General features: G+C 41.8%; 1 protein-coding gene across 1 annotated transcript; it reads left to right on the top strand.

Moving 5' to 3' along the window:
* The first annotated feature begins 832 nt into the window (after positions 1–832).
* Positions 833–21,395, top strand: srd5a1 (steroid-5-alpha-reductase, alpha polypeptide 1 (3-oxo-5 alpha-steroid delta 4-dehydrogenase alpha 1)). The gene is made up of 5 exons (XM_078240375.1): positions 833–1,384; positions 9,013–9,179; positions 18,084–18,185; positions 18,284–18,434; positions 21,074–21,395. The coding sequence occupies exons 1-5, from the start codon at positions 1,068–1,070 to the stop codon at positions 21,138–21,140; spliced, it is 804 nt and encodes a 267-aa protein (XP_078096501.1). The 5' UTR covers positions 833–1,067; the 3' UTR covers positions 21,141–21,395.
* The last annotated feature ends 1,472 nt before the right edge of the window (positions 21,396–22,867 follow it).

Below are 22,867 nucleotides of genomic sequence, written 5' to 3'. Positions count from 1 at the left end.
GATGATGGACAAGCTTTGGGGAGTCAAGAGGCGAGTTACTCACTGCAGGATTTCTCACTTCTGACCTTTTGTAGCCGCACACTGTCTCCCAGTTAAACAACGCATTGATTTCAAAACTGTTATCCTTGTTTACATAGCCTCACTCCTCCCTAGCTCTGTAATGTAATTAATCTCCACAACCCCCCATGGTTCCTGTAATTTTGATATCCTGATATTAATCACTCCACCATTGATGGTCGTGCCTTCAATTGGCAAGATCCTAACATCCGGAATTTCCTCCATAACCTTCTCAGCCAGAATTTTACCATCCCACCTGCATGGAAATTGGAAGAGGCAAGGGGCAGACCATGGAAAAGCCCATTGACCTTGGGTGGGATTTTTGGATTCAGGACGAGCAAGGCCATAAAATCTCACCCCTCATAGCTATCTTGTTTTAAGCCTTTAAGACACTCCTTACATCCTATCTTTTTGACTAAGTTTTTGACCATCTGCCCTAATGTTCCTCCTATGTTACACTGTAATCAATTTTACTCTGCAACACTTCCGTGAAACGCTTTGGAGTGTTTTATTAGTTAAAGGCGCTATATAAATACAAGTTGTTGTTAGACGTATTGCCATTTTGTTATTTCATCATTGTTGTGCTGAGCTCATTACACAGCATTTATTTTTAACTGTCCGCAGTATACCACTTGCGTAATGCAAATTGCACTCAGTCTGCTCGCTGCAGTGCGATCACCATGTGTATCAGTGCAGGAATGGGAAGGCTGGTCTGCTATTATTGGCTCCTTTGCTTCTGACTGCCCTGTCATTCGCTGCTTCTGAATCTTACGGTAGGCTGTCAGAGTGTCGCAAAACAAAGCTGTTTTTGAATGGCTGGTGATAAAGTCAATGACAAACTCTCCTTCCACCCTTTCAAAAGCGAGATTCGGGTTCCTCTGTTTTGCTGAGGAAATTAGACCTTAGTTGGTCTTTTGCGTATTTCATATTGAAATTTCTGGGTTGATAGTGGTTAGCCTGTCTTCCGTGTAAATAAAGGAAGACTTTGCAATTGGCATTAATTCTCCATTATGTCCTCGATGTCTATGTTTCGATTTGTTTTGGGAGTGGATAATGAAAGCGAATTGCTACTGCAATCGTTGTCCTGGCTCATGGTCCTCATGGGAGTTTGTACTTTCGTGATCTTGCAGTTCGTTCATTTGCCCTATGGAAGATACGCTTGCAGTAAGTTCGGGTTTCCAGTAAATGTGAAGGCTGCTTGGTTTCTCCAGGAGATCCCGTCTCTGGCATTGCCGCTCTATCTGATGTTTTTCAGCACTGACACTAAACCTTTGCAGCTTCCCAACCAGCTCCTTCTGGGCATGTTCATCTGCCACTACATCCACAGGTAAGAGCTACATGTTTCATAACAACTACTTTAATGAAAACGGGTAGGAAATAAAATTGTGGATTCTGTGGTCAGATAATTTGGAAGAAAGCTGCCTACATAGATGCAATGGTATCTGTGGCATGGATTTCACTTTTCCTGACAATACTTTGATTTTGGTATCCGCTCAAGGGGATCTCTGGCGTCCAGTAACAAAGATGTCATCAAGTTGTAAGGAGCCAATCACACAGAGGAATTGTCACAGGCAGCAAACAAGGAAGTCCAAAGTAGACCAGAACTGATAATTCATTACATTTTGATAATTTTGCAGACAGCGAAATATAGCTTGGAAAATATGCCTGGGATTAAGGTAGAAACTTAAAGTAACTTTTATATATAAAAAAATCATACTTCTATTGCATAGATACATTGGAGAAGCCAGGATAAGAGGAGGTTTGATGGAGGTAATCAAAATGAAGAGGGCATTGAACAAGGTAGATGGGGAGAACTGTTCCCATTGGTGGCTGGATCGAGAACCAGAGAACACAGATTGACCGTGACTGGCAAAAAAAATTGCAAAATTAGGATTTTTCTTATGTAATAAGTTCAATCATGACTTTCAAAAGAGAATTGGATCATTATCTGAAAAGCAAGAATTTGCAGAGCAAAGAGAATAAAGACTGGGGAGTGGCATTGGGTGACTTGCTCTTCCATAGAGTTGGCACAGACATGTCTGGCCAAATGGCCTCCTTCTGTGCTGTAACCACTCTATGATTCTATGTTATCATGGCATTCCACAAACATGAAATTAGTTTTTCAGAGCCAATGAGGTTGTTCAGTTGTAATTATGAACTTAATTTGCTGCTAAAAGACTCATTAGACCTCAGTCAACAAGGTGTTTTTTTTTTCAAGGATTTTTAAGGTGAGAATAATAGCATAAGGAATGGATGTTCACATCGATTCAGATGATTTCAGGTTTCTATTCACAAGGAGTTCAATAGTGCAACCTGTGGAACAGTGGGAAATCACTGACAACAACTTCTGGATTTCCATCTCATAGGTGCCAGAAGTTTCTCTCAATTTCAGAGTTGTAATGATGACGAGCCCTGACAGATTCACGGTCATACAAGCACAAAATCTGAACCATTAATAACAGTGATGGTGTGTCATCCCTCAACTGGTATATTGGTGGAAAAATAATGGTGGATTTAATATGCATGCTATTACTGTTTTCCAAAAAAAACAGCAATTCATAGCAAGTTCAAAATAACCAGTGAGTCACAATTCACCATGAATTGGTGCATGATTTCACTGGTGCTGGTTGGTGGTAGACTGCTCATTAGATTAGTATAGCCAAGCTGTAAGTGACTTCATTGTCCTCTGTGAGTCTTCTCATGATTAAAGAATCCAATGCAAGCTTTGCATGGATATCCACTAAACCTGTAGTTCATGTTGTCACTGTTGGTGTTGGAGGGATTTCTTCAGCTGAGCCACCCTTTGGTATTTCTCTGGGAATAGTTGATATTGTGAATTTGACACAGATGGTCCTTGAAGCATGCTGAACCAACTTTCAGTGCTTCCTTCACATAGGCTAATCGACTGGGGTGTTTTTCCTGGAGAGGTAGTCTGCAATGCAGAAGGCTCTTTTTAGGGTGCCTTGTATCATTTGTACTGAGCATCTTGATGTCATTTTCACGAAGACAGCTCTCCACCTTGTGGATTTGGCAGTCATCCATGTGGAAGATATGGCTTACTCGTCGAAGTTGAATTTTCTGGATGGTGATCTTCATGCTGTTGAGCCCAGCATGATGAAGGACTCATTGTTTGTGATTTTGTCTGGCCTTTGAATTCTCATGATGGACCTCGAATGTCTTTGGTGGAAATATTCCAGAGCTTTGATGTGGCTCCTATCACACACCCAGGATTCTGCGCCATGCAACAGGGTAAGAACAGTGGTCTGGTAGGGTTTGATTTTAATCTTCAGCTTTGTTCCATGCTGCTTCCAGACATGATCATGGAGTGGGTATAGGCAGACCTTGCTTTCTGGATGCATGCACTCATATCTTCACCTAGAGTGGCATCCCTAGACAGCACGCTACCAAAGTATGAGAAGTTTTCAACCTTGAGTTTGTGCCATCAATGGTTATGTCTGGTGCTTCATATCATGTGCCTGCCTGTGGCTGAAAAGTTAGCTTGGTTTTGGAGACCCTGATTTTGGAGAGTAAGTGGGTGGGATTTTCCAGCCACACTCGCCCCAAAACTGGAAAATCATTCCGAGGTCAACGGACCTTTGCATGGTTCGAGTCTCATCCGCTACGAATCCCTAAGTGTTTTGGCAACTCTCAGAATTGTTTTGCCATAACCTGAGTGTCTTCCATGTTTTGGCAGCTATGTCACAGTGTTCTGCATTCAGAAGCTTGCTGATTGCTGCCTCTATGACTTTAGCAGCAAAGCATTGCATTGTACCAGCTTCGCACAAACAATTCCTGCCTCCGATATTTAGTCTACTATTTAACATCGTAAGGACTGTGATAATTACATGACTTCAGCTCCTTCAATGTTACTCAAACCCGGAGATCCAAAAGGGAACAATTGAAACTGGAGTCTCACTCCAGTAAGTAACAAATTGTTGTTAGATTAATTTTGAAAATTTGCTTTTTAAATTTTTTAAATATTTTTCCTTTCCGTCCTGTTCCTGTCTCTTTTAATCTAATATTTCCTTTCCCCTCTTTCATTGTCTTTCTGAATCTAATTTGACACTAATTCACAATGTTTCTGTCATATTATTTATGTAATATGGGTTCTTTACGTTGCTGTGGTGTTGGCTCATTGATGAAATCTTGAGGCTTGTGTGTCTAAACATAGACACCTTTATTGGTAGGCTTTAATTATTTAGTTCCAAGTATAGTTTTGCCTGGTGTTTCTACCACCATTCTGGCTACCTGCTTATAGAGTTCTGTTCTGGACTGTTCTCTGACCATATGACTACATACATCACACTGCGGGTGGTATCGCTCTCTGGTCTCATGCTAACCCTTGCTCTGCTGAGCACCTTTTACATTGTAATGTATGCAGGCACATATCATCACTGTTTCCTTCTCTGCGATTCCTTATGTTTCTTTCTCGACACTTTGATTTCAGTAGTTAAGGAGATAGAACAATGGATCCAGTGTACACCATTGTCCTCACTATGCCATTATCAATTCACATTTCTAACAAAACTACAATTTCAAGGGGAGAAGAAATCCAGTTCACAACACTCGCCATGAGATGCACCACTCCAGCAATTTCTGGACCACGAGAAAGAGGAAATGAAATGTCTTATATTACTAATTACACAACTTCATATTTCCTGGCAATGTTGCTTTGCTTCATTGTTACATTTGCTGAAAACAGTTGCGAGCTTACTGTCATAGTTTTATGCCATTGCAGGAAACATTGTTGTTACTTAACAGTATTCAGCATTTCCCCTGAAGAGAAACTAATGCTGAAAGTATAGATTTCAGCCTGAAATGGTGCCTGTTATTTTTCACAAATTTCCTCATTTGAAATCATCACTGAATCTGTAATCATTTAAAAACATAGAAGAATTTATGGCGCTGAGAGAGATTTCTCAGCCCATCGTGCCTGTTTTTCAATCTAATCCTACCCCTTGATCCATTGCACTGAAAATTACAGCACGTAAATGTCCCAAGCGTTTCTAACTCCAACCACCTTCTGAGTGTGGAAAAACTCCTAATTCCCCTCTAACTCTTCGAGCAATTATTTTAGATATATTCCCCTTGGTTATTGACTTCTCGGCTAATGGAAATAGACCACCCTCTCAGCTTCCTCATAATTTTATACTCCCCAAAGTTTCTCCCTCAAGTCTCTTCTTCTTCCCAACTTATCCAATCTTTTTTCATAGTTTGAACTGTCAATTCCTGGCAACATTGTTATAAATCTCCACTGTATCCTCTCTGGTGTGATCAAATCCTCCTATAATGTTATAACTAGAACTGAAAATAGTATTCTAGCTTTGTTCTGTATAGTTTTTGCATAACCGCTGTGCCACGATCAGTAATGGATCCCTCTAAGCCTTCTTAAACACTTTATCTACCTCTGCTGCTATCTTTAGGGTTCTGTAGACATACACTCCTAGGTCCTTTTGCTCCTCTACACTTCTCAGAGTTCTATCACGTATTATGTAATTCCCTGCCTTGTTTGTTATGCCCACATGCATTACCCACATTTCCCTGGATTGAATTCTATTTGCAACCTTTCTGCCCACTGTCCATTGATATCTCCCTGCAGGCTTTCATCCTCATTGTCGACAACTTGGATAATTTTCATATAATCCGCAAACTTCTTAATCTTCCCCCTAAATTTAAATCTAAATCATTCATGTATGCCACTGTGCCAATTTTGGATTCAGTTTGCAGCTTTGCCTTGGATCCCTTAAACACTAATTTTCTGAGCAGCTCGCCGTGTGGGACTTTGTCAGAAGCCTTGCTAAAATGGAGGAAGGTAACTAGTGGCATGCCGCAGGGATCGGTACTCGGGCCGCAACTATTTACCATTTATATAGATGATCTGGAGGAGGGGACGGAGTGTAGGGTAACGAAGTTTGCAGACGACACAAAGATAAGTGGAAAAGTGAATCGTGTGGAGGACGGAGAAGATCTGCAGAGAGATTTGGACAGGCTGAGTGAGTGGGCGAGGATATGGCAAATGGAGTATAACGTTGATAAATGCGAGGTTATACACTTTGGAGGAAATAATAACAAATGGGATTACTATCTCAATGGAAACAAATTAAAACATGCTACCGTGCAAAGGGACCTGGGGGTCCTTGTGCATGAGACGCAAAAGCCCAGTCTGCAGGTACAACAGGTGATCAAGAAGGCAAATGGGATGTTGGCCTATATCGCGAGGGGGATAGAATATAAAAGCAGGGATGTCTTGATGCACCTGTACAGGGCATTGGTGAGGCCGCAGCTGGAATACTGTGTGCAGTATTGGTCCCCTTATATGAGGAAGGATATATTGGCATTGGAGGGAGTGCAGAGAAGGTTCACCAGGTTGATACCGGAGATGAGGGGTTTGGATTATGAGGAGAGGCTGAGGAGATTGGGTTTGTACTCGTTGGAGTTTAGAAGGATGAGGGGGGATCTTATGGAGACTTATAAGATAATGCGGGGGCTGGATAGGGTGGAGGCGGAGAGATTCTTTCCACTTAGTAAGGAAGTTAAAACTAGAGGACACAGCCTCAAAATAAAGGGGGGTCAGTTTAAGACAGAGTTGAGGAGGAACTTCTTCTCCCAGAGGGTGGTGAATCTCTGGAATTCTCTGCCCACTGAGGTGGTGGAGGCTACCTCGCTGAATATGTTTAAAGCACGGATGGATGGATTCCTGATCGGTAAGGGAATTAAGGGTTATGGGGATCAGGCGGGTAAGTGGTACTGATCCACGTCAGATCAGCCATGATCTTATTGAATGGCGGGGCAGGCTCGAGGGGCTAGATGGCCTACTCCTGCTCCTATTTCTTATGTTCTTATGTTCTAAAATCCACATAAACCATGTCAAACATGCTACCATCATCAACCCTCTTGTTGCCTCCTTGAAAAATTCAGTCAAGTTATCCAGGCACAACTTTTCCTGAATGTGTTCTCGATAAATCCATGCCTTTTTAAATGATGATTTACACTGTATCTCTTACTTTTGAAAAGGCTGTCATTGCAATATTGAGACCACTTAACCTGTTGATTGAGGTTCCCGATGATATTTCCTTCCAATTGTTAGAGTCATGCCTGCTGCGATTTTCTTTTTATCATAGAAACCCTACAGTGCAGAAGGAGGCCATTCGGCCCATCGAGTCTGCACCGACCACAATCCCACCCCACATATTTACCCGCTAATCCCTCTAACCTACGCATCCCAGGACTCTAAGGGACAATTTTTAACCTGGCCAATCAACCTAACCCGCACATCTTTGGACTGTGGGAGGAAACCGGAGCACCCGGAGGAAACCCACGCAGACACGAGAAGAATGTGCAAACTCCACACAGACAGTGACCCGAGCCGGGAATCGAACCCGGGACCCTGGAGCTGTGAAGCAGCAGTGCTAACCACTGTGCTACCGTGCCGCAGTTTTTAGCTGCTGGGAAGTGAATTTTATTGGAGTAAATTATCAACAACAAGATAAGTTTGCTCAGCAGTGACATTTATGGTGCATCTCATCAGTGCAGGAAAATCTTAGAAGAAATCTTAGAATTTCTCATCAGTGCAGGAAAATCTAAATCATTTTAAATTCTTCTTTTGAGGAGAATAACTGGTGTATTATTTTGAGGTGACAGTGTGAATACTAGCAGATAAAGCTTCAAAGACCTGAGTCCCTTGAGTCTTTTAAATAATTATATTCATAATGCATCTAGTCAATGATTATTTGTCACCATGAAATCTGAAATTTGTGAAACACAATCATGCAGCCTGATTCAAATGACAACTACTTCTGTCATTTTCACCTCCTTAAAAGGTGTAATCCGCTAATTGCTTCAACATATTTGCATATTGTGGTTTAGGATTGTGCCATTCATGTGGATCGACTCTGGATAGTGGGTGGCACAATGGTTAGCACTGCTGCCTCACAATGTCAGGCACCCGGGTTCAATTCCAGCCTTGGGTGACTATCTGTATGGAGTTTGCACGTTCTCCCCTGTTCACAAACAGGGGGTATAAAGACACAAACTCAATTTACATGAATAATGGTTGGAATGCGAATACTTACAGCTAATCAAGTCTTTAAGATACAAACAATGTGAGTGGAGAGAGCATCAAGACAGGCTAAAGAGGTGTGTATTGTCTCCAGACAGGACAGCCAGTGAGACTCTGCAGGTCCAGGCAAGCTGCGGGGATTACAAATAGTGTGACATGAACCCAATATCCCGCTTGAGGCCGTCCTCATGTGTGCGGAACTTGGCTATCAGTTTCTGCTCAGCGGCTCTGCGCCGTCGTGTGTCGTGAAGGCCGCCTTGGAGAACGCTTACCCGAATATCAGAGGCCGAATGCCCGTGACCGCTGAAGTGTTCCCCAACAGGAAGAGAACAGTCTTGCCTGGTGATTGTCGAGCGGTGTTCATTCATCCGTTGTTGCTAATGGATTTACCCCAGTCCAACACCGGCATCTCCACATCAGAAATATTGCTACCAGCATAACACATGTTAAAAGTAGACATTGCTGCACTGTGCCCCTTTTTACAGGGACATAACTACTAACAGCCCATTTGATCATGTGCCAAAGCATTTGCACGTGTTTTTTTTTAACCCATTTGGAGGAAGTGTGGGTAAGGAACAGGTGCTTCTGAACATCTATAAATGGCTTATAGTTCAGTCAAATTAAATTAAAATCTGTACTTCAGTGATGCACTTTAGTATTTTCCAAGACTCAGGTAGTCTACTGCTGCATAAGAAAATGAAAAAATTAGGAAGGTTAAGAGAAAACACGAGAGAAGAAAATTATTGATTGAAAATTAAGAGCAATATGAAAAATAGTAGATTGTGAGAGTTTAGAAATGTTGTGGTGAACGACTTACCCAGGTTTATTGTTACTTACAGATTTGAACATATTGTTTTTGAAAAAAATAATAGTAAACAATTCTCTGTTTGTTACAGGTCACTGATATTCCCTTTTTTAATTAGAGGAGGAAAAGCCACACCTTTCATTTCTTTTGCAATTGCTTTCATATTTTGCCTATATAATGGATATCTGCAGGCAAGATTCCTAAGCAAGTATGCTGTGTACCCCTCAGACTGGATAACCGATCCACGCTTCCTGACAGGTAATCTTAATTTGATGTAAATGTTTACTTTGGGGGAGGGGGTGATAATGGTACCATAGGATGCTAAACCTGTTTGTTACCAGAGATGGACAGGCATAAGTCAGAGAATATTCTTTTCTTCATCCAATTCAGCCTGTATCAGGTTGGATTGTCCTAGAATCTCCCAACCCTAAAGATTTAATGAACTGTACACTTTCTCCTACAAACAATGCAGGAGAAAATTTGCTCCAACCAGATTTATTAGAACAACAGGGTACTGACAAGCTAAAGATGTAATGCAACCCTAGCAATTGCATGCACTAACTGATAAAACTGTCTGATGGGGGATAATGCCTACATAACAGCTGCACAGCTAATCTGCAATAGTTTGAAGTCTCATAACACCAGGTTAAAGTCCAACAGGTTTATTTGGAATCATGAGCTTTCAAAGTGCTGCTCCTTCATCAGCTGCTCCTTCGTCACTCACCTGATAAAGGGGCAGTGCTCCAAAAGCTCGTGATTCCAAATAAACCTGTTCGACTTTAACCTAGTGTTGTGAGACTTCTTACTGTGCCCACCCCAGTCCAACGCCAGCATCTCCACCTCACTGCAACGGTTTGCCATTCTGTCCCTATTTTAGCAGCATGTCCATTCTTCTTATTCTTCAGTTCTCTGCCCAAAGGCACGGATGATCCACAAAACCGCAATCTCCACCACGGTTTGGGCAAGGGGAGAGGTCCCCAGTCCAGCCCAGCTTGAACAGGATTTGAACCCCGTGCTGTTGGCAGGAATCTGATCCACACGGGAGATCCAGCCAACCAAGTAATCTGGGTTGCTGTGGACTACGCACATGTAAAACATACATTTTTACATGAATATTAATGAAAGATGATCCAATTTACTTTCCATCACATGGAAAGTCAGGAATCTCTCCTGCTTTTACTGCCTGCCACTACTGTATGTTGGAAGGACTTATTGGCTGATATTCAATCTTTGGTCGTATTATGAACGCAACAAAATGGGAAGCAGGACTGGATCAGGGGGTGTGAAGTGGATCAGTGACCTTCACTTTCGAAGGGAGTGCCATAAAACCACTGACTGGTTCTTCTTGAGGTCACACTTCGGTAGGAGTGCTGGTCTCTTCCTCTTCCACATCGGAATCTGTGTCCAGATCACCAACAACCTGTCCTGGTACCCCCATACCGACACTATAGTTAAGAAGGCCCATCAACGTCTCTACTTTCTCAGAAGACTAAGGAAATTTGGCACGTCAGCTACGACACTCTCCAACTTTTACAGATGCACCAGAAAGCATTATTTCTGGTTGTATCACAGCTTGGTATGCTCCTGCTCTGCCCAAGACTACAAAAGGTCGGGAATGTAGTCCAATCCATCACACAAACCAGTCTCCCATCCATTGATTGTGTCTACACTTCCTGCTGCCTCGGAAAAGCAGCCAGCATAATTAAGGACCCCACGCACCTCGGACATTTTCTCATCACCCAGAGAGGCAGGCGTGGGGTCGACTTCCATTTGAGACTCGGCACTGGCAGTGGTCGTCACCATGGCTTGTAATGAGGCCACGTGATGAATTTCGGCAATGGCCTCATTTGGGTCCCTGGGATTATGAGAAAACAGAGCCCATTTCTTATAATTACAAGGCAAAATTGTCAAGAAACACCTAGACAATCTCAGAAGTAGGGAGCCCATGATAGGACAGGCCTCATTACAAGCCATGGTGACGACCACTGCCAGTGCCGAGTCTCAAATGGAAGTCGACCCCACGCCTGCCTCTCTGGGTGATGAGGATTTGATTTCATAGAGTCAGAGAGGTTTACAAGCATGGAAACAGGCCCTTAAGCCCAACTTGTCTATGCCGCCCTTTTTAAAAAAAAAAATCCCTAAGCTAGATTTTGATTTGATTTATTGTCACATGCATTAGTATACAGTGAAAAGTAGCGCGCAAGAAACAATACTTTTCACTGTATACTAATGCATGTGACAATAAATCAAATCAAAATCTAGCTTAGGGATTTCTTTTTTAAAAAGGGCGGCATAGACAAGTTGGGCTTAAGGGCCTGTTTCCATGCTTGTAAAGCTCCCATTGATGTAGACAGGGGCATGGTCTCTTTTACACTTCCTGAAGTCAATGACTATCTCCTTCATTTTGTTGACATTGAGGGAGAGATTATTGTCATCGCACCAGTTCACCAGATTCTCTGTCATTCCTGAACTCCGTCTCATCATTGTTTGAGATCCTCGCCACTACGGTGGTGTCATCAGCAAACTTGAAAATCGAATTGGAGGGGAAGTTGGCCACACAGTCAGTCAAAGTTGTATAAGTAGTATAGCAGGGGGCTGAGGACACAGCCTTGTGGGGCACCGATGTTGAGGATGATTGTGGAGGAGGTGTTGTTGCCTATCCTTGCTGATTGCAGTCTGTGGGTTAGGAAGTTCAGGATCCAGTCGCAGAGGGAGGAGCCGAGCCCCAGGTCGCGGAGTTTGGAGATGGGTTTTGTAGGAATAATGGTGTTGAAGGCTGAGCTGTAGTCAATAAATAGGAGTCTGACATGGGTGTCTTTGTTATCTAGGTGTTCCAGGGTTGAGTGTAGAGCCAGGGAGATGGCGTCTGCTGTGGACCTGTTGTGGTGGTAGGCGAACTGTAGTGGATCCAGGCAATCTGGGAGGCTGGAATAATTTGTGCCATGACTAAGTTTTCAAAGCACTTCAATATGTTGGATGTCAGAGCCACCAGACGATAGTCATTAAGGCATGCTGCTTAGCTTTCCTTTGGTACTGGGATGTTGGTCATCTCCTTAAAGCAGATAGGGACCTCAGATTGTTGTAAAGAGAAGTTGAAGATATCTGCAAATTCCCCTCGTGAACTGGTCCATGCAGGATCGGAGAGCTCGTCCGGGCACCCTAACTGGGCCAGTCGCTTTCCGTGGGTTGACCTTCGAGAAGGCTGCTCTGACATCTGCAATGGTGACCCCAGATATAGGTTCGTCTGAGGCTTTCGGGGTGGAGGGCGTGCTCTCGCTGACTTCTTGCTCAAAACGGGCATAGAATGCACAGAGCTCATCAGGGAGGGGTGCATTGGTGCCGGCGATTTTACATGCCTTCATCTTGTAGCTTGTTATGTCTTGCAGACCTTGCCATAGTCGGCAGGGGTCCGTGCGGTTAGCCTGGGACTCGAGCTTGGTCCAGTACTGTCTTTTGGTACCTTTGATGGGTCTGCTTAGATCACATCTGGCTTTCTTGTGTAGTTGTGATGTGGAGATGCCGGCGTTGGGCTGGGGTAAACACAGTAAGAAGTCTCACAACACCAGGTTAAAGTCCAACAGGTTTATTAGGTAGCAAACGCCACTAGCTTTCGGAGCGCTGCTCCTTCGTCAGGTGAGTGGGAGATCTGTTCACAAACAGGGCACATGAAGACACAAACTCAATTTACAGAATAATGATTGGAACGCGAGTCTTTACAGCTAATCAAGTCTTAAAGGTACAGACAATGTGAGTGGAGAGAGCATTAAGCACAGGTTAAAGAGATGTGTATTGTCTCCAGACAGGACAGTTAGTGAGATTTTGCAAGTCCAGGCAAGTCGTGGGAGTTACAGATAGTGTGACATGAACCCAAGATCCCGGTTGAGGCTGTCCTCATGTGTGCGGAACTTGGCTATCAGTCTCTGCTCAGCGACTCTGCGCTGTCGTGTGTCGTGAAGGCCGCCTTGGAGAACGCTTACCCGAAGATCAGAGGCCAAATGCCCGTGACCGCTGAAGTCTTCCCCAACAGGAAGAGAACACTCTTGCTTGGTGATTGTCGAGAGGTTTTCATTCATCCGTTGTCATAGCGTCTGCATGGTTTTGATTTTGATGCACAGGTTTATACAGGAACAAACATGTTATCCTGTGCTCTAAATCCTGAAGCTGGCTCTTAAACAATTGTGCTACAATTAGCCAACTTTCGGGTTCAATCTGAGTGTATTAAGTTGCTTGCGCACATCCTCCTTGAGAGAGGCAAGTTGCCAATTAACTTTTAAATTTAACTACACATAATGGATCTTACAGGCTTCTTGAAATTCGCAACTGAAAGCAAGTTGAGTACAGTGGCAACTGAGGGGCTGAATCAAACTCATTGAAATACTCCAATGAATACTTAATACTCACAGCTACTACAGTCAGTAAGACTACTTCTCTCTGACCATTTTCCCCATCTTTCCTGTAGACATTTAGTTCCCAGTCCTGACTTGTCTTGCAGCCATGTCTCAGTAATGGGCATTATACCATACCCTCTATTGTACCTGCAATTCATTCAGTTTGCTCCTTATACTCCTTGCCTTTGGATAAAGAACACTGATTTGGTCCATACGCTAATCTGTTCTGCTCACTCACGTATTTGTTGCTATTTTTAAATGGTTTAATTATTGTAGATCTTTTAGTTTGTGATGGTCCTATTCATCTTTTCCACTTGAACTCTCGTCCCAAACTGGTTCAGGTACAGATTCTTTTATGTCCCAGTACTAGTTCCAGTGCGTTTTTCCGACCACATTGCTTCAGTGACGGGTTCTTTAACTTTATTCTTTCATGGCGTGTGAGTGTCACTGGCAAGGCCAGCATTTTTTGCCCATCCCTAATTGTACTTGAGAAAGAAGTTGTGACCCACCTTCTTAAACCGCTATAATGCATCTGGTGTAGCTACTGAAGATTTCCAGATTTTTGTTGTGATAATGAAGGAACAGCGATTATAGTTCCAAGCCAGGGTGTGTGTGCAGCTTGGGGGAGAATTTATAGGTAGTGGTGTTCCCAGGTACCTACTGCCTTTGTGTTTCTAGATGGTAAACGTCATTGGGTTTTGAAGCTGCTGTTGAAGGTGGCTTGGCAAATTACTGCAGTGGATTTGTAGATTGCTGCATATGTTGCATTTGTGAGGATGAAAGAAAGTGGAGTCACAGCACATGGGTTGGTGGCAGTCAACAAGCAGGTTTATTGAGAAGTTGTTCACTATACAAAGGTTTGAGCTTGACTGACTAAAAGTCCACGAACCAGCCGATGACATCACAAACTAAACATGTCAACAGACTCTTAAAGTGACAGCACAACACAACATGTACGCAAATATATAACATAGATGGTACACACTGCTGCCACTGTGCTGTGATGCAGGACGGAGCGAATGATTCAAGTGGTGGATGGGGTACCAGCACATGTTAAAACCTCTGTTTGTCCCCCCCTTGCCACAGACATGGAGAGTTACATGCAACCAATCATGTTTTGAACATTACCTCATTTGATCGCCAGCAATTTGTGAATGCGTGGTCATCAAACAAATTAAAAGGTGACTACTGATCCCAGCAACCAAGAATGGATGAGAAGGGAAAATGGTGCCAAGTAATAACATGTATCTGACCTAACAACAAAATAAACTAAAAACACAACATTTTCTTTCTACTGACATACATACCTTTGTACAATGACAAAGCTTTACTCTTTTTGTATTGCTCCAACCTGGTACAATCTCTGTCGTTTTAGCAGAGGTAGAGACAGGTTGCTCGTATCCCTGCTCTGGCTGCTAAGGTGCATTTGGCTGACATCCTGTGGGTTTTTGTGTCTGTGAAGGCCCTGCCACAGACTGCTCCATCGGCACCTGTGCAGTGGCAGACCTGACCTTTGGGAAACAAGATTCCGGACTGGTTACTGGCTGAGAGAGGGCAAGTAATGAGAAGTAAACACACTTTGACTGGAGTCCACGCTTCTATGAGCCGTTTTACCATCATCCCTGTCATGGCTCAGTGGCATTTTACTGCTACCACTGTGATGGTGAAGATTGTGGTGTATAGTTCATTGCAGCATTAAAAGACCATGGTTAAAGTATTTATCCTCCTATTTAAGGTAGCAGACATGTTGATATCCAGAGTCTGCACCGCTGTGTTCAAAATGTTCATGTGCACTTTTGATTGCTGTGTTTCATCCACAGAGCTGCTTTTCTATCCACACAAGAATGCAGGATGCAAACGTCCTGCAACGCCAACTCTCTCATGCTTGTGGCAAATCCTTCCATCCACTCTGCTGTCAAAGTCACTGTGCTTACAAAGCCTGTTTGCACATTGTCTGTCACAGTTCAATGTTTCACCTTTATATCAGTGAACCCTGAGGTACGGCATCTGTGTCCAGCTGGATGGAGCTTGGAAAGCATTGCCGTCTAACACCGTCTCTCCACTACTGTCCCTTCCACCATCATCACTTGCTCACTGGTGAAGTACAAGTTACCTGGTTAAAAGCCAGCTCTCATTCTAACTGGTCCCATTGAAGTGCTGTTGCACCTGAGCTGTTGCATAACCTGCTTAAGTCCTGAAATGGTACATCTTCAGAGGGAATCATCAGTAACCTCCCAAAACTCAGGAGTACCCTGTGGGAGATAAAATATATGAATTAGTGCCAGGATAAGAAATTTATCATTATGAATATGATAATGTTTCAGTCAATGTTGTCATCAAGTCAGCATGACTGAGTTTGATTGGTTATCGGTAGCTAATATTCAATTGTGTCACCAAATAGCTGAGAAATCTCGCTGTTTCCAACTGCCAGGGACACCAAAACTCTACTGATTTCCAGCTCTTCCTCTCCTGCCCTTCTGTGTTCAAAATCTGTGAAGGCCTATCTCCCATTCTCTCCCTCATATTCTGTGCCCTCTTCTAAAATGAGGGAAAGAACAGACATGAGTGAGAGTAAGGTCATCTGATGGATGCAGTGAAGTTGACCATGAGAGACAAGTATTAACTTGTTTCATGTGATAGTGATGTATTGATAGATTGAAACATGAGGAATTGCATTAAAAAAAGGCATAGATTCTCATTATTAAAAGGGGGTGACAGGTTACCGGGGGGTAGGCAGGAAGTTACAGTCAGATTAATCGTGATCTTATTGAATGGCAGGGCAGGCTCGAAGGGGCGAGTAGCCTACTCCTAATTCATAAGTTCGAATTTTGAAGAAAACCGCCAATCAGTGGCAGAGGGCAAATGGCTTCCGAATGCTGGAGGGCCAATAGGAGGTCCTCCAGTACTGAGGAAATATTTGTTTCACCATCAGGGATGCACACTGTCGATGTAGGTAAGAGAGAGAGCGTGCCTCAAGATGGAGGCATCTGTTGAACTCATTCTACAATTTTTCAAAACAAGAAAAATACAAGGTGGACACAGCTGCATGGCCACCATTATGAGGGGAAATCACATACAGGGCAGCCTGTGGCCGCAACTGTGACTATCTCCATATGTCAACTGCGTGGGTGGGAGAAACTTAAAACAAAGCTTGAGTGCCACTGGGAGGCAGTCTCCATGCACCAGGCTGGCTTCAATGACCAAGGGGATCTGCCCTGCCACTGACCAGATATTTCAAGTGATTCTGAAACATTGGCATTAATATGCCCTTCAATTGCATTAATATACTGCTTGTAGCAGACTGAAGTGGGGTAATATGCTTAGTGAGATTTTCAACCAGTAGACATAAAAGACACTGACAGAGTTAGCAGCATTCAGTTAAATGTTTAAAAATAAGCTAACAAGAAGCAACTTACACATATGAGATGCAGTAATTGATTCAAATAAGTGATTATGATTGTAAAATATAATTGTTGATATTTTAAAAATGTGTTATACTTGATTTTAAGGAATATTAAGAAGTCTCACAACACCAGGTTGAAGACTAACAGGTTTATTTGGAATCATGAGCTTTCGGAGTGCTGCTCCTTCTTCAGGTGAGTGTCTTCATCACTCACCTGATGAAGGAGCAGCACTCCGAAAGCTCGTGATTCCAAATAAACTTGTCGGACTCTAACCTGGTGTTGTGAGACTTCTTACTGTGCCGACCCCAGTCTAACACCAGCATCTCCACATTAAGGAATATTATTCATTTTGGTCGAAAGGCAGCATGGTAAAAGTCATTAGGGCGAAGTCATATTTCAAGAGAATATTTGAACCTTGGAAATATGCACGTTTAATCAGCTGAAGTTTCGGATGAAAGAACAGTTAGAACACTTAATCATATTTGATGAATAGGGCTAATTCACTGTTCAAATGAGATGGACTGGTGCCTAGATGTGGTGTCACAAGTCTGTCTGTTTAGACAATGAACTTTAAGGGAACCTGTGAGAACGTAATTTGAGCTTTAGGCTAAGCGTCTTAGGTTTCTAGGCAATCAGAGTGTGGAAGACGGCCAAGACAGGAGTTAGCTTCCAGATTTCACAGACTAATAAAATATCATTATGTTGAGGAGTAGAATGCAATTGGCCAAAGTATTTGACAGGTATTATTGTTGATTTGTGTATTTTGAAGATGATTGATTTAAAATTATTGTAAGACGGGAATGATGAAGGAAAATCTACAATTGACCTGTTTTTTGATTGTATTGTTCAATTCATCAGTGAGGTTCTGTTGCTGTATGGCAGAGCCACTTAACACTTTGATGATCTCCGAGCAGCTGCTGGTTTAAATAAAGTTACGTCTTTGATTCAGAAACACTAACTTCGTGAGTCGTGTATTGTCTAAGTTTTCTTGACAATACTGGTCACCTCAGTCACCCCACTAACACAGACAATCCCCAGAACCTGCCTATACCAAAATAGGCCTGAGGCAGGAATATGCCACAAACTGGTGTGCCATGTTCGATTACCAGTTGTCCTGCTCTCCTGCCTCCAGTCCCACCTCCAACGCAATTTTTAAAATTCTGCCCTTGTTCCAAACCCAATGGAATGACAATGTTTGAATTTGACTCCATTAAAGAATTACTTGTACATCCTATTTCACTTTCCTTGACGCCATCTGCAATCGTTGTTTTTCCTTGCTAACTTTTCCTTATTTCTTTCTGAAACAAAATGGGAACTATGAGCATGTGAGGAATTTGAACCAATTATTAAATGCAATATCTTGTTTTTAGGCTTTGTGCTCTGGTTTTTTGGATTGTCAGTAAATCTGCATTCTGACCATATCCTCAGAAAACTACGAAAACCTGGTGAAACGGGATACAAGATCCCCCACGGTGAGTGATTTTAAACCCCTATTCTATTAGACCTTCAATATTATAAATTAAACTCAACTATATATTTTTCTAATCATTAATTTCTGTGATTTTTAAAGGAGGAATGTTTGAATATGTGTCTGGTGCTAACTTCTTTGGGGAAATCGTAGAATGGATTGGGTTTGCCATCGCTTCCTGGTCACTGCCAAGCGCAGCATTCGCTGTATTTGGATTTTTCGTTCTTACTTCTCGGGCTGCTCAACACCATCGGTAAGGTTAAGTTCAATTCTATTGTTTTATTCATGTTACTTTAAGTCAGAAATGAATAACAATGCCAAAAGGAAATATCCCACTTCTGTGTTGCTGCTTTGTGTTGTGGGAGAACTTGCTCCAGCATGGTGGAGCGATCCAACAGCTGGAAAGAACTGCATCAGACCTATCACCGAGACCACTTATTTGCACCTCTGCAATATTATCTGCCACTGCCCCTACTTCAACACATTGTTGTTAAAACCTTTATATACATGCTTGTCACCTCTAGACTGCAAAGGACACAATATATACCAATTTCTAAATGCGAAAAGCATGGCTGCCACCATATTGGTCTTCGTCATTTTTGGACATCCCTTGTAGCTGCCTGAAAACAGTGTTCAGACAAGTTAGCAGAATGGGCAAACAACTGGAACATGCAGTTTAACGTGGATAACTGTAAGGTAATGTACACTGGGGAGGTCTTACAGTGCAATAGATGGCGTCTCTGCTTCTGAGATAAAAGCTTCATGTTCGAGTCACACTCCACAGCATGATGGCCATGGAAGGTTCTTTCACAACATGGCGAATCAGGTTTGTTATCGACCTAAAAATCCTTCCAGTACACCTATGGAAGGTAGTAAGAGCGGTAGCATTTCCCGGCCAGCCATGCTTGATGTGGAGTAGCACCCCTCATGCTTTAATCTTTGGCAACATGCTGTTCCAGGAAAAACACCATGGAAACAGAACATGTGTATTGTCTGCCTCATGCACCACTAAGAAGAGAAATTAAGGTAAAGAATATATATTGGACATTATATATTTAATCAAAAGATTTGAAGGGGATGGACGAATAGAGAGATCTAGAAAAGAGTACAAGAGTAACAAAGTGTAAATACATTTGTACAGAACGTTAAACTAAAGTTGGAATACTGCGTACCTCATAGAAAGGATATTAAAGCCATAGCGAGAATACAGCATAAATACACCTCACCGGAATAAGGTTAGGGATGAGAAACTATTATGAGATATTAGAATATTCAGCTGGAATTGAGGAACCTAAGAAGAAATTTAAACTTAAAATTATGAAGAATTTTGATAGGAAAATACTATTTCCTTGTGGCTAGGGAGTCACATATGGAAATGTAAAATTATCTCTCGGAGATTGAGGAGAATGGTTAGAAGAAAATTTATTTACACAGCGTTTTGGAACAAGGGATTGGTGAGACAGAGATTATCTTTAAGGAACAGTTGGATCAATATCTGAAGAATATTTAATCCTCTCCCAAAATCTGCCTCATTGTCCTTATGTATTTTCTGAAGTTATGAAAGACGATGTTAACTCTTAATTGGCGATTTCTAAAGTTCTGGTTTAATCCATGTGCCAGTGTGACTTTCAGCATCGCAGTGTAACCATTTATATTCTCTTACCTTTCATGGCAGCTCTGTTCCTGAATACTTTGATTCATTTAGTATTACCTTATTGCTAGTGCAGTTAATGAGTCAGCTTCTACCTCCTTTTTCATCAACTCATATTCTCATTGTTCCGTTCCCTGCTGTCACTCTTTTTTTTCATCATATTGTATACGTACACACATCCGTGCCTCTTGGAGTGTAAAATTACTGTCTTCGAAACTACAAATCCTCAACAACTTTGCATTGACCAAAAGAGAGCAGAAGGGCATGTCAAGAGAAGTGCCAGGCATAGCTAAAAATGAGGTGTCAACCTGGTGAAGCTATAACACAGGACTACTTGCATGCCAATCAGAGGAAGCAGCATGCGATAGACAGACCTAAATGATCTCACAATCAACAAATTAAATCAAAGCTCTGCAATCCTGCCACATCCGGTCATGAACAATGGTGGTCAATTAAACAACCAACAGGAGGAGGAAGCTCCACAAATATCCAATCCTTAATGATCAGGGAGCGAAGCACATCAGGGCAAAAGGTATTTCAATCATCAGCTAGAATTGCTGAGTGGATGATCTATCCCGGTCTCCTCCTGAGGTCCCCAGCATCTCCGATTATTTAGAAGTGGCTGAAGAAACTGGATACTGCAAAGGGTGTATGGACCTGACAACATCCTAGCAATAGGACTGAAGACTTGTGCTCCTAAACTAGCCGTGCCTCTAGCCAAGCTATCAGCTACAAAATTAGCATCTACCCAGCATTGTATAAAATGCCCAAGTATGTCTTGTTCACAAAGAACAAGACAAATCTAACCAGGGCAGTTATTGCCCCGTCAATCTACTTTCAAACATCAGCAAAGTTATGGAAGGCAGTACCATCAAGCAGCACCTACACAGTGATGACCAGCTCACTGATGCTCAATTTGAGTTCTACCAGGGCCACCCTGCTTCAAAGCTCGTTATAACCTTGGTCCAAACATGGACCAAAGAGCTGAACCCAAGCGGGGAGGTAAGGGTGACTGTCCTTGACATCAAGGCAACCTTTGAGTGTGACATCAAGGAGCCCTGGCAACACTGAGCTAATTGGGAATTGGGGAGAAAACTGTCCGGTGTTTGGAGTCATACTTAGCACAAGGGAAGATGATTATGGTTTATTCAAGAATATTGAATTCCAAAAATGAAACTGAGTTAATATTCTGCAACATTACTGTTCATGCTTTTAAAATATATTTTATCTTGCCTTTGCAGATGGTATCTGGAAAAGTTTGAAGATTATCCAAAATCAAGAAAGGCCTTAATACCTTTCTTATATTGAAATGTCAAATACTTAAAGATGGCTAGATTTTCCACTAGATGATAAATACATTGACTTGCCTCTGAGATAGGAACAAAATGCATCATAAAAGTTAGGGCCTCGTCATTCTAGTGTAACAATCCATTTAACTATTAGTTTTTCTGAACAACCCCTCTAATGCTGAAAATTAACTTTTACAAGCCTGGAGGCTCATTCCTTCAGATATTAATGATTTCAGGAGATTTTTTGAAAAATAAATACAAAGTGAATTTGTGCTTTTTCTTTGTTGTTGCAGTTGTTTTCAAATTAGTTGCAATATTTTGCCCTTTGTTGCAAAATATTGATTTTATAGCCAAAGTACTTACCTCAACAAGCTAAGTATTTTTAACAAAGTAATACTTGTTTTCAATGCGATAATAAGAATATTTTATATATCATTTTATCTCTTTTTTTTAATACAATCTTCCTTCCCCCTCATTTTTTCAATTTCTGTACCTGCTTTGGCATTGAATTCGATATTCTAATTGACACTTCATGGTCCAGTCTCTCTGCTGCTAATTAACAATTCTTCACTCCGATTAACAGATTATACTGTTACTTGCTCTCTTCACTGAGATCCCAGATTCTTCATTGAACAAGCTGCACTTTATGGTTCTCTAATTTGCAGTAAATTCCTGTGCAAAATCCCATTAAAAAGTCTACGAACAAATGCAATTAATACATGCATTCATTGCGGAGAGCAACATCCAGGCCAGTGAAATTCTTAAAGGACTGTATCAAATAACTTGACACCTTTTCTTGTTAAATGCCACACTTTAATATAATTAGCATAGTGCAAAGTTGTATCATCACCCTATCTTGCAATGCAACTTGACTGAAGTAATGCAAGATTATAATCAATATGATCAAACTGGGCTATGTTAGTTTAAGGTGGGATCTGTGGAACAAAATTATGTGAGCTGAATAGTAAAACGGGAATGCATGTTATATCCTGTGATTTACTCGGCCTGATACAGAAGCCTTGTAATGTGCTGCTACTCTGTGTTTTTCAGTCATGCTGCTCTAGATATTGTTCTTTTGATGTACATTTTTAAAACCAGACAATGTTACTGAAAATGATGGGCTCTTGAAGATTAAGAACTCTCTGTAAAATAATATGATTGAGTTTCCATATGTTTGGCTGTATATATTTTTGTGGGATTTAATTAATTTTGTTACAATAGACATAATATGGGTTGGATGTTGTTGCAAACCATTAATTACCAGCAAATCGGACAGAAACTTTTGCACTTTTAAAAACGTAGAAACGGGAGTAAGCCATTTAGTCCTTCAAGCCCGTTACATCATTCAGTGAAATCATGGTTGATCTGTGACCCAACTCTGCACATACATTAAACATGGAAATCTGGAAGTTGCTGCCCAAAACAACCTGCTGCTGCACAAGTTACCTGAAAATGTCATCCCACTATCTGACTTGCCATTCAAATGCTTGATGTTGCTGTACTCCTGTCATAAATGTGCACTGAATTCACCAGAACAAAATATCATTTTTCTATTCTAGTCAAATTCCCCTTTGACAGTATGGCAACTTGCTACCAAATAGTCTCTCTGGCACTGAAAAATAATTTAGACAAGAACAGAGTCTTATTCCTTCATACTGTAATTTTAATTTTTTTGATTTTTTTTTTCTATCTTGTTTCCTCTTTTTCATTTTTCTTTCTGTAACTGATCTGAAAAGAAATTCACTA

Source organism: Mustelus asterias, chromosome 2 (assembly GCF_964213995.1).
Source record: "Mustelus asterias chromosome 2, sMusAst1.hap1.1, whole genome shotgun sequence".
NCBI classification, from domain to species: Eukaryota; Metazoa; Chordata; class Chondrichthyes; order Carcharhiniformes; family Triakidae; genus Mustelus; species Mustelus asterias.
This window is presented reverse-complemented; position numbering and strand designations above follow the sequence as displayed.